Here is a 12,736-nt window from a genome sequence, read left to right as displayed (position 1 = left end):
TGGAGAATACAACAGATCCTACATTTAAGGTTGAGGGAAACTTCCTCTCTATTTACGATCTGAACCCAATTCTTGAAGCTCTTATTGCTGTTGCACATGCTTGGTACAACTTGGGCCTGGCTCTGGGAGTTTATGAACCTACTTTGGAAGAGATTAAAGCTGATTATTCTAGGTGCAAGGATCGTCTACGAGAGATGTTGTCTCATTAGCTGCGAAATGGCTCGTCGATAACCTGGCAGAATATCGTCAATGCTCTTTGTTCACAATCTGTAGATCAGAGAAAACTTGCTGAGGAAATAGGTACATATATATATAATTATCATATCATGCATGCAAACTAGCCTCTTTGTTAAATGTTCTGTGTATGTGATTGACTGCATGTGTCCCCCCACTTCCGGATATATAAAATACTGCACTTTTTATTATAATTAAATATTATTATTATAATTATGCAGCAAAATCCAGAGGCTTAATTTTGCCTGTTGCAGCCACTCCAAAGTCATTTGCAAGAACTTTAAGTGCAACAGAGGTTGTATCACCACGAACTCAACAGCTCAGTAGATCTACTAGTGTGCCCATTGTGTCTTCTATTGGTTTCAACAGCCCTACTCCTGGTAAGCATGATATTTGTTCCATGCTGGGTTATTTTTTGACTCATCCCGTGTAGTTGAACCCAGTGCCGACTTCCAATGGCAATGGGAAAAGTGTGATACTCCAGCTCTTGAGAGAATGTCTAGCCCCATCGATGCTGCAGTTCACGGTGACAAGGCGTATTTCAGGGTGTATCGCAGCAGGAGAATCTACCTTTACAATTTGACTCATGGGGGGTGGTCGAAATTAGTGAAGTGCCTTGTCAAAGATTCTTCTTTGGTTATGTTGCCTGTTGCTTACAAAGGAGGTGTCCGTTTCCTTCTTCACACCGTTGGTGGAATCAAGCGCACAAAAGATCAACAAGGCCCAGACGACGAGTATACAGATGATATCTATCAGTTTTCTGATCCTGCTTGCAGACAATGGACACGCTCAATCAGTTACCCAAAACTGAAAACCAAACGAAGCCAAGTAACAGTTGTGTTTAGCGATGGCTGTCTAATCATAGCTGGTGGTAGCAGTGCTCATGGACCAGTAAACACAGTCCATGTTTTGATTGTTACATGTCAAGACAAGGTATGGCGTGAGGTTGCCTGTCTTCCTTACAAAGTGTTTCGTGCTTCTGGCAGTGTGTGTAATGGCATGCTTTACATACTAGGAGGATACGTGTCTCCTTTTGACCCAATCAGAAGTGCTTGCGTAGCTACAGTGTCAAAGCTTGTTGAATCTAACAGCAACGATCAAGGCATTTTCAGCACAATAAAAGACTTGGAACTCAGTGATTCTGCGTGTGTGTCGTTTCGCAATAGTATACTGGCAATTGGAGGCTGGAAAAAATTGGGTTCAGCGTTGACAGATCAACCAAAAGGAACGAAACTTGTCCACGTCTATGATACGAGTCGAAACATTTGGAAAGAGCTGAAAGGTCAATTGTCTGAGCCTCGGTGTTTCGCTTTTGCTGCTGCTTTTGAAGACAAGCAAAAGATTATGATTGTTGGAGGATATGATCGACCTAATGGAACATGTACGAATTCTGTTGAGTTTTCAATCATTAATTAAAGTTGTTCAACTTGTGCTTCTTGCACAAGTTGTTTGTCTTGAGCATAGAATTTGTAATCTTTTTGTGTTTTGTTTTGATTCTGCATTCATTCGTTGTGTTTTGACAGTTATGTGCAATCAGAGGAAGTGGGCATGGGGATGAGGCTATGGCCTTATACACATGCATGCATGATGTCAGCCTGCCAGGTGCTCTACTATCCAATCCATTAATACAAACGTCACATTCACACTGAAACGTACATTTTTTCGTTGGTAAAATGTTTACGCTATAGCATAGCTGCAATTACTGCTAAAATAGATGTGGCAAATCTAATTATGTGGTTTCAGCTCACATTGATTGTTCGCCTATTAAATTAGTATCAATGTAAACAGCCACTTAGACTGCTGCACAAGTAGCTCATGTGTAATTTACCAGACGTTACCTCCGTAATGAATTAACGTCTGGCTTCTTGTGAGACTAAGTGAGTCCCTTACAATTTTGTCTGTCTAGCCTGCTTCAAAAGGCGAAGGTAAATTGAACCATGCAGACTCTACGTATACTTCAAAAGTCAACTAGCTCTTGGGACCACCATATATACCTATCCGATATCATTTGTCTGAGTTTCGGTATTTCCCTTTTTTGCTGCTGGTTTTGAATACAGATTATGATAGTTGGCGGGTACGATAGACCCAGTGGAACATGTACTGATTCTGTAGAATTTAAGAGACATTAATTATTGTGCTTGTTGTGTTTGACAATTATGTGCAATTACAGTTGGCGTGGGGGACAAGGCTAGTCCAATACAGTAGACTCTCGTTAATCTGGTCACCCTTGGAACAGTGCAGCTTGGCCGTATGGCATGCCATGTGTAACAAAATCACAGAGGTGTCACAACACCTTCTCATGTGCTTCTTGCACATGTGTTTGTCTTGATTCTGTAGAGTTTACTGAATACGTAAGCATATTTTTGTAATTCTGTAGAATTTGCATTCAATATAAATATATTTTTGTGTTTTCATTAATATTTTATACGTGAGCATAATTTTGTGTTTTGCATAGAATTTACATTCATATGTTGTGTTTGTGTTTTGACAGTTAGTATATTGCGCGCGCATGTGCAGCAGTGATTAACATCAATCAGAGGAAGTGGGCATGGGGACGAGGCTAGCCCTACGTGTGATGCCAGGTGTTCTACAATGTCATTCACAATAATTATACTGACACGTACATTTTTCGTTGGTAAATGTTCCACGCTATAGCAATTACTGCTAAAATAGATGTGGCAAATCTAATTACGTGGTTTTGGCTCACATTGATTGTTCGCCTGTTTATAGTAACAACTTATCAATGCAAACAGCCACTTAGACTGCAGCTGCACAAGTAGCTCATATGTAATTTGCCAGACGTTACCTCCGCAATGAAACGGCTGGCTTCTTGTGAGACTAAGCGAGTTCCTTAAACATTTGTCTGTCTAGCTTACTTCCAAAAGCTAAGTATATAGCGAAGATAAATTGAACCAGACTCTACCTGAAAGTCAACTAGCTCTCGGGACCACCATATATACCTATCCGATATCAATTGTCTGAGTTTCTGGTGTTTCGCTTTTTTGCTGCTGGTTTTGAAGACAAGCAACAGATTATGATAGTTGGCGGGTACGATAGACCCAGTGGTTGATTTTGTAGAATTTGCATTGATTAATTGTTGTTGTGCTTGTTGTGTTTGACAATTATACGCAATTACAGTTGGCGTGGGAACAAGGCTAGTCCAATACAGTACTCTCGTTAATCTGGCCACCCTTGCGATAGTACAGCTAGGCCGTACACAAAAATAGAACTACTATAAATAGCTATTAATAAACGTCCTATTCAGTCAATACCTACTTCAACATTTTGCATTGTTCTGCCCTCTAGCTATTCTCATACACAGGTACTACAGGTGTGTCTCATAGTCTGATACTGCAGGGGCCAGTTTATAAGGTATGTCCTCGAAATCTGTATCTCCATAAATTGGATTGACCAGTTTTGCATCATTGAGTGATTCTCGGCTGCCATATATCGGGTTGTCAAACTCTGCTGCTTCTGAAGTGATGGTATTTGTTCTGTTCTCAGGAATCCCATACACAGGGTTGTCTTCAGGTATGTAGGAAATGGTGTCTCCTGTGGAAAACAACAGTATTAGCAACTCCTTTTATGAGCTACTAAAACATGTTTACGCAGATCGTGATAACAAAGTAAATACATAAGTAAACAGTGTGTATAGCTACTTCCATGTTAGGTGGACAAACAGCTTACCTTGAAACTGAGTGTCTTGAATGGTCTTCCCATGAGCTCTCCTCTGCACACACACCACCACAACCACTATCAGGAGCAGGAGTATCAGCATTAGCACTAGGAGACCTCCCACCACTCCTCCTATCAGGCTACTAGTGAGACCCCCTGGACCACCACCCAGCCCTGCATGCAGGGGGTATATATACGGTATCATTAAAAGTATTGGATTACAATACCTGCAGTACTAGTGTTGCACATCTCTCCAGTGAAGCCAGACACACACTCACAACTGAACGAGTTGACACCATCCACACACACACCATTTTCACTACAGTTCCTATTCACACAATCATCAATGTTGGTCTCACAATCAGTACCAGTGTAGCCAGGTTCACAGTCACATAGGAACATGTTCACCATGTCAACACAACCACCATTTCCACTGCAGTTTATTCCATCGTATTCATCAATGTCAGTCTGACAAATTGTATCAGTGTAACCAGGGAAACAATCACAATTAAAGTTAGATTGACAACTACATTATCTGAGTTATCAAATATTAGGCTCTCTCTCAATGTCAATGCTACTGTGTTATGTGCTCCATTTTACTCTGGAAGCAGTTGTGAGATACTCGATCAGTGTGAGTCCAATGCTGTCACATGCAGTGAACGAGAACAGTGTGTGAATGGATTTAGTGGTCCCACCTGCATCTGTATCCCTCCCTATATTGGTGCAAACTGTGAGAGTCAAAACTTTTGCATCAACAGAAATTGCAATGAGAGAGGAACATGTAATAACGGTTTAAATTTTTATACCTGTGTTTGTAATGCTGGCTATACTGGTGCTGATTGTGAGGACATTGATGATTGTGAGGGACAGAGCTGCAGTGGAAATAGTCACTGTGTGGATGAAGTCAACTCTTACTCTTGTGTTTGCAATGCTAGCTATACTGGTGCTGATTGTGAGGTGGATATTGATGAGTGCTTGCTATTGGAGAGTATACTATTGGAGAGTGTGTGCAGTGGCCATGGTAACTGCTCTTATGGAATAGCCTCCTTAACCTGCTCATGTGATCCTGGATACACTGGACAGAGATGTGAGACTGACATTGATGATTGTGTGAACGTAAACTGCAGTGGACAAGGCAACTGTACTTACAGCAGTACTGAAACGTGGCATCAGGCAGTAGGCAAAGTAGGTGTCACAGCGCTCCCCTTCGGTACATCCTCCACCATTGTTGGCTGGATCACAACATTGACCATCAGAGCGTCTGTTGGATGGATAACTGTAGGAGACCATCTCCACTTGTACCACATAGTCTGCAGACACCAGTACACTAAGCTGCAAGCATTGGGGCTCTCAACTGCAGCTATACTGACTATTATACCACTCATATGCACCTTCCCCAGCCATATAGACACAGGCAGCTCATACACACTACAAGGACACTCATTATCAGCAGCATGCATGCAGTGACAACTAATTGGCTTCAAGTGAGTAGATTTACATCTTGTTTGCATGCATATATATATGTAAGGCCCAAGATCATTATATCTACTACAAGGGCCAATAAATTGCTTGTGGCATGAATTGCCATGTAATAACTAACCTTGAAAATCATTTTCTGCATAATCATAGAAACCAGCATAGAATGCGTAGATACGAAAAAAAATGGTAATTAGTGGCTGGAATTACAATATTGAAATAGTAACTGCATCGAAACCATGCATAATGCTGTCTGGTAAATTTCCCACAGGAACCATAAATGTCTCATTCAGTGTGCACTATAATTAGGGTGGGAGGTGGGCACTATTAATTACCTATATCTGCTCAAAAGTTAACAGCCTACAAATCGTCTATTTCTTTTTCAAATCGCCACTTATTCCTCTATAAATGTAAGAGCACAACATAGACCCCACGTCATCACAAGTTAAACATTAAACTATAAATGATGGCCACATGACTCTACTAGATCAGATTGCTAAGGAAATATTTAACCACCAAAACTTCCATCAGGCCTACAAATTAACATGACCTGTATCCAAAACCTGCCTATCAGTATCTCAAGTTATATTAAGGTGCCCATTATGCCTCACAAAAATGTGCCTCTAATATGCTCAAACTACCCAATCATGATTAGAAATGAAGCAACTCTTTTGCACATTACTTTGTTATAGTATCACTACTATGTTTTTGCATTTTGCTGTTGTTGTAGACGTACATTTGTGTTAATTAGTGGTTTGGCTTGATCTGAGCTTGAATTTCAAGGATCAATATTCCCAGGGTATCCACCACATGCATGTGTATAATTATAGTGAATGCATGGTTGTTTTGTTGCATGACTCACCAGAGGCATGTGTAATTAGTATAGATTCACAATCTCTATAAAGGTGCTCACACACCACCAACACTACAGACTAGCTAGTAGCTGATGTAATCTTATAATATCTGTAAAAGTACTATTGGTTATAGTGTGCTATTAAATCTATATATATAGCAAGTGCTAGTATAATTTTGTGAGCTGTTTATCAGATCCCTTCTTCAAGCTAGTATGACAGAGTCTGATGATACACCGTTTCCCCTCAGTCCAGTGGAGACTGCATGATTGTACAATAGGAGGAAACGTGCTCTCTATTGACAATCTGCATGATGTTTTAAATATCCTTATTGATGCTGGAGATAAGTGGTACAACATTGGCCTGGCTTTAAATGTTCGTGAACCTACTTTGAGACAAATACGAGCTACTTTTCGAAGTTTGGGGTGTACGGATTGTCTACGAGAGATGTTGTCTCATTGGCTGCGAAATAGTCGATCAACAACCTGGCAGAATATCGTCCAAGCTCTTTGTTCGCGATCTGTAGACCAGAGAAAACTTGCTGAAGATATAGGTAGGCTGCATGTATGTCTTGTCATAATTATAGTATCAAGCCTATAATTATAGCTTATATATAATTGCACTATAATTCTATGTAAGCCTCTGAGCCATGCAGTGTCTGACTGTGCCCCCTTCACCGTCATAAAACACTGCATACATTCTATCATGCCGGTTAATGTTACGCAGCCCAATCCAGAGGTATCATGATCACTGTGCCAGTTGCAGTCACTCTAAAGCCACGAACCCTCAGTGTACCAGAGGATGTGCCACAACCGACTGAAACTCGTACTCAGCAGCACATGCCATCAGGTGATTACATGTCCATTGCCAGTCAACAGCCCAACTAAATGAACTCATGCATGCTCTATATATACTTGTGTTTCCCATGGTGCGTTTTATTTTTGCTTGATCCCTTGCAGCTGGACTTCTCTGTGATTTCCCCCATATGTTGCAATGGAACAAGTGTGATACTTCAGCTTTAGACAAAACTTCCAGCCCCATTGATGCTGTAGTTTACGGTGACACGGCGTATTTCAGGCCTCGCAATAGGAGAATCTACTCGTACACTTTGAGTCATGGCCATCATGTTGGTAATGGGGGATGGTCAAAATTAGCAAAGTGCCCTGTCAAAGATGCTTCTTTGGTTGTATTGCCTGTTGAAGGAGTTGTCCAATTCCAGCTTCACACCATCGATGGAATTAAGCGTAAAAAAGATCGACAAGGCCCAGACGACGAATTTACAGATACTATCTACCAGTTGACCAATCCTGCTCGCAGAGAATGGATATATTCAAGCAATTACCCAAAATTGAAAACCAAACGAAGCCAAGTGACAGTTGTGTTTAGCAATGGCTGCCTAATCATAGCTGGTGGTAACAGTGCTCATGGAATAATACAAACAGTCGATGTTTTGACCGTTACATGTCAAGACAAGATATGGCGTGAGGTTGCCTGTCTTCCTTACAAAGTGTTTCATGCTTCTGGTTGTGTATGCAATGCAGTGGCGGATCCAGTAAAAATGAAAGGGGGGGGTCCAAACTAACGAGCGCGCAGCGCGAATTTTTTGGGGTTACGCCCACTTTCGGTCACACGTGACTAGGGAAAATCCCATACTCAGCCAGGGGAAGTCCCATAATAGACTTGCGTAGAGCTAGCTAGCTGCTACGAACAGTCAACTAGCTAGCCTAGGCTAACCTGAACACTCTTTTGGCAGTTGATACATCAAAACAACAGGTACAATCATTGAATCAAATTACAATAGCTACAAAAACTGATAAATAGCTAGCTGGAGTCATTAAGCCTTCTAAAGTTAACTTCAAAAGGGGGGGTCAAGGGACCCTATGGACCCTCCTCTGGATCCGCCACTGCAATGGCATGCTTTACATACTAGGAGGATATGTGTTCAAGGAAGGAGATTTTGTTCCAACAAGGAGTGCTTGTGTAGCAACAGTGTCACAACTTGTTAAATCTCACAACGATGATCAAGACATCTTTAAGAAAATACAAAATTTGGAATTCAAAACATCTGCATGTGTATCATTTCGCAACCATGTATTGGCAATTGGAGGCTGGAAATTTGACACCGAGACAGGTCAGCAAAAAGGGACAAAGCTTGTCTACGTCTATCACGCTGGTGAGGATGTTTGGAAGGAGCTGAAAGGTCAATTGTCTGAGCCTCGATGTTTGAGTTTTGCTGCTGCTTTTGAGGACAGACAACAGATAATGATTGTAGGAGGGTATGATAGACCCAGTGGAGCATGTACTTATTCTGTAGAGTTTGCAATCATTCCCTAAAAGCATTATTTAATTGTTTGTTTGTGTATTTGTGTTGACCACAGACTTTTTTTTTTTTTACATTGTATTGCGCATGTGCAAATTAATTGTCTTGCGGCTCATTCTTGAAATGAAAGCACCGTAGGTGCTGATGCCTCGGTGGAGATGCCAAAGCTACATAACATAAAGCTACTAATAGCTTTTACACACATGATAAACAATTTGCATGCAAAAACTCTTATAGAGTGGGTAATGATCGACCATGATTGTTGTTAAAAACGATCGATACCAGAAGTTGTTCAAGTCTAAAATCATAGATACTGTACACTCCACTGTGTTTCAGGACTTTTGGTAGTGGGCGGAAGTGTTTCACATCCACGGAGTGTACAGTATCTATGCTAAAATTAATGGCAGAGCCTAGTCTCGAATACCCGCCTCAACCTAAAGATTGAGGCGGGTATTCGAGACTAGGCAGAGCCTTGCAGCTCTCTTCTCACTCTTGCAGCTACCAATAGCTAGCGTTCTAGTGCAGAGCTAACTACTAAGTAGAGTAGCAATACTCGGTAAACAAGTTTGACTACGTGCTCTTCTGAAAAGGCTGCAATGGCATTCCAAGTAAGCAAAACTAGGCATAACTCGAGAACGAAGCATTATTTTGCAAATCCACGAATTAAAATCCAAGTAAACATGACTAGAAGCCTATAGAAACTCTTACTTGCACTTGATTCATCCTTGAGCAGCTGTAGCAGTCTACACACACAGATACACAGATACACACACACACAGACACACAAACGTATACCTCGCTTGCGCATGCACACCGAGGCATAATAATTGATTGTGCACTTGGCTGCCGAGTGCAAAAGTGCCCTCAGCGAAATTATTTGCACACGGCCACCGTCGTGTGGAAAACTGTGCACTTTTTATAAAGCAACCAAGTCAGTGCACATCATTCAGCAACGATTTCAAGCAGCAGAAACTAAAAGAACTAGAACCAACTCTCAACAATCTCTCAAGAACTCTCAATAATCAGAAATGGCGGACAAACCAACTACAGCTGGACCCTGCAAGTGCAGTAAGTCTGTGACTAGACTGCATATATCTAGTGTATCAGTTTCATGGCTCATTTGTAAAAGCACTGCTTTATAGTATTATTTCCTCCCTACACTTGCAGGCAACTGTAACTGTGGCCCTGACTGTCAGTGTGGTGACAAGTGTACTGGTGGAGAGAGTGGCTGTTGCCTCTGTGTGTGTAAGAGATGTGCTGGTGCAGACTGCAAGTGTGGGCCCAACTGTAAATGCCCCAAGAAAGGCATCGATTGCTGTGTAGCTGGACCTTGCAAACGCAGTAAGTTTATGTTATCATTTGGAATATTGTGGCTTTTCACTACCACTTAACCTTTTATGGAGACCTTTGTACCTAATCTTATTCGTTAATTTCTCTCCTACTATAGCTGACTGCAAGTGCCCTGACTACCAGTGTGGAGACAAGTGTGATGGAAATTGCTGTCCTTGTGTTTGTAAGGGATGTGCTGGTGCCGACTGCAAGTGTGGACCCAACTGCAAATGCCCCAAGAAAGGCATCGATTGCTGTGTAGCTGGACCTTGCAAATGCAGTAAGTCTCTCTTCTTTTGTCTATTGTCTAAATCTCTGTGGCTTTTCCATGTATTCATTTGCTTTGTGTTTATAAAGCAAGTTGTTCATCGATTCATTTCTTCTCTTACAGGCAACTGTAACTGTGGCCCTGACTGTCAGTGTGGTGACAAGTGTACTGGTGGAGAGAGTGGCTGTTGCCTCTGTGTGTGTAAGGGATGTGCTGGTGTAGACTGCAAGTGTGGACCCAACTGCAAATGCCCCAAGAAAGGCATCGATTGCTGTGTAGCTGGACCTTGCAAATGCGGTAAGTTGTTTAGTGTATGGCTTGTTTCTTTCCTGCCTGTCTATTCTTCTTCAACTAGAATTTACTGTAAACTTTTCTCTCCTATAGCTGACTGCAAGTGTGGCCCTGACTGCCAGTGTGGAGACAAGTGTACTGGAAATTGCTGTCCTTGTGTGTGTAAGGGATGTGCTGGTGCAGACTGCAAGTGTGGACCCAACTGTAAATGCCCCAAGAAAGGCATCGATTGCTGTGTAGCTGGACCTTGCAAATGCAGTAAGTCTCTCTTCTTTTGTCTATTGTCTAAATCTCTGTGACTTTTCCATGAATTTATCTCCTTTGTGTTTTAAGCAAGTTGTTCATCGATTTGTTTCCTCCCTACACAGGCAACTGTAACTGTGGCCCTGACTGTCAGTGTGGTGACAAGTGTACTGCTGGAGAGAGTGGCTGTTGCCTCTGTGTGTGTAAGAGATGTGCTGGTGCAGACTGCAAGTGTGGACCCAACTGCAAATGCCCCAAGAAAGGCATCGATTGCTGTGTAGCTGGACCTTGCAAACGTAGTAAGTTTATTTTATTATTTGGAATTTTGTTGGCTGCCTCGTTGTCGATTCAAAGCAAGCAAAAGCTAATTGCTCTAATTTGTGTGATTATGGCCTTTGTTTTCACTACCACTAGACGAGACTTTTGTACCTAATCTTGTTATTTCTCTCCTATAGTTGACTGCAAGTGTGGCCCTGATTGCCAGTGTGGAGACAAGTGTGCTGGAAATTGCTGCCCTTGTGTGTGTAAGGGATGTGCTGGTGCAGACTGCAAGTGTGGACCCAACTGTAAATGCCCCAAGAAAGGCATCGATTGCTGTGTCCCAAAGTGAACTCGACTGTAACCAGACTATTTGAACACTATTTAGAACCTTGTTTGCTGTCCTTCAATTACAATGTGTTTTATTTCAATTCAATTCAATTCAATGATGACATAATTATTATGGGGGTGGTTAAGTTTTTAAATAAAAAGTGCATGTGTAATGAAAGCACTGCGGGTGCAGATGCCCTCGGTGGAGGTGCCAATTTAATTAAAACTTTACGGCAATGAAGCTACAACACCATGCAGCAGTATAGATTTATATGCTCGAGATGTTACCATTCTATTCTTTTTTGTTCAACGTTACAGCTAAATTGCTTATTTCCCACATTATTTCTCCAAAGCACAACATGGACATAACATAAACATAAACAAAGCACAACATAGACCACACCCCATATCTTCTATATATAATGGCCACATGACTCTTATCAGAATGCTAGTCCTAAGGAGATAATTAACTACCATCCAGGCCTACAAATGTTTATACTATGACTATAGTACTCCCAAAACCTATACCTATTATTATAAAGGTGCCTATTATAATATGCCTACATGTATTATGCTCAAAATGATGCCATACAAACCCCTTTCTGCTCAAAATAGCAAACTTATAGCCATAGCTAGGGAACGAAGCAATAAAAAAAAAACTGACATGAACACTACAACAATTTGTATTTAGTGGTGACTGGTGAGGGAAAAACTATTCATACTTTTTGTGCATTGTTATTTTTACCCTATAAAACGTACGTTGTTTGAAAATATTTCGAAAGTTTCATCGTATTGTTTTATGCATAGGCTTTTCTGGAACAACACTATTCATCATCTACACATGTAAGGTGTCTCTAGCTATAATCTGTCAGTGTGGATCTTGGCTAGACCATAGCCTCGATCTCAGGCCGAGTTTTCGCTTTTATAACGGTTAGGCGAACAACTGGGCCTGGTACTAGTTGTCTGCGCATGCGTCAGTCGTTCGTCAGATTCTGACGAATGGATATTCTCGTTCACTTTCGTGACATTTATATTCGTGTACTATCGTGTACTAGAAGTCAGTTCCCGTTTTATCATTATTGGAATGGCTCTTAGCTGAAGCTTCTCTCTTCTCTGAAGCTTAGAAAACATTATTCTGAAGACTGAACAACAAGGGAAAAGGTATAAAGCTTTGTCAAGCTTGTTAAGGTCAGATATTTTTGTGTGGGCCCTATGCTATCATGTCAAGTCGTGTTCATGTTTGGTATTAAAAGATCTATAGTATCATCATTAATATGGTGGATCAAGTGAAGAGTGTGAGCTAGAGAACTTGGTGCTGCCATCATCAGCTCGTCGACAATGACACTATAACCTGTTTAATACGAGAAATTTAATATGTACATGTATACAGTAGATCTACACGTATTTTGAATGTCTACTTCTCTGTACAGGAGCAATGGCTACTATCCAGCTATCCCAACA

General features: G+C 41.3%; 4 protein-coding genes across 5 annotated transcripts in view; 2 read left to right on the top strand and 2 right to left on the bottom strand.

Moving 5' to 3' along the window:
* The window catches only part of LOC135345356 (uncharacterized), a 63,479-nt gene that overhangs the window by 6,606 nt on the left and 44,137 nt on the right, over positions 1 to 12,736 (bottom strand). The window lies entirely within an intron of this gene.
* Positions 460 to 1,704, top strand: LOC135345355 (kelch-like protein 40a). Its single transcript, XM_064542761.1, has 2 exons — positions 460 to 614; positions 668 to 1,704. Exon 2 carries the CDS (start codon positions 730 to 732, stop codon positions 1,648 to 1,650), a length of 921 nt encoding a protein of 306 aa, XP_064398831.1. The 5' UTR covers positions 460 to 614; positions 668 to 729; the 3' UTR covers positions 1,651 to 1,704.
* LOC135345434 (delta-like protein 1) lies at positions 3,560 to 4,459 on the bottom strand. Its single transcript, XM_064542855.1, has 3 exons — positions 4,137 to 4,459; positions 3,922 to 4,083; positions 3,560 to 3,786 (listed from the first exon to the last, which is right to left on the bottom strand). The coding sequence occupies exons 1-3, from the start codon at positions 4,318 to 4,320 to the stop codon at positions 3,560 to 3,562; spliced, it is 573 nt and encodes a 190-aa protein (XP_064398925.1). The 5' UTR covers positions 4,321 to 4,459.
* Positions 9,468 to 11,391, top strand: LOC135344895 (uncharacterized). Of its 2 annotated transcripts, XM_064542184.1 has the most exons (7): positions 9,468 to 9,624; positions 9,724 to 9,897; positions 10,004 to 10,165; positions 10,277 to 10,450; positions 10,538 to 10,702; positions 10,813 to 10,986; positions 11,143 to 11,391. In XM_064542184.1, the coding sequence occupies exons 1-7, from the start codon at positions 9,585 to 9,587 to the stop codon at positions 11,295 to 11,297; spliced, it is 1,044 nt and encodes a 347-aa protein (XP_064398254.1). In that variant the 5' UTR covers positions 9,468 to 9,584; the 3' UTR covers positions 11,298 to 11,391. The 2 variants fall into 2 exon arrangements, with proteins under 2 accessions (XP_064398254.1, XP_064398255.1); XM_064542185.1 differs by lacking the exon at positions 10,277 to 10,450.

This window comes from Halichondria panicea, chromosome 12 (assembly GCF_963675165.1).
Source record: "Halichondria panicea chromosome 12, odHalPani1.1, whole genome shotgun sequence".
In the NCBI taxonomy this organism is placed as follows: Eukaryota; Metazoa; Porifera; class Demospongiae; order Suberitida; family Halichondriidae; genus Halichondria; species Halichondria panicea.
This window is presented reverse-complemented; position numbering and strand designations above follow the sequence as displayed.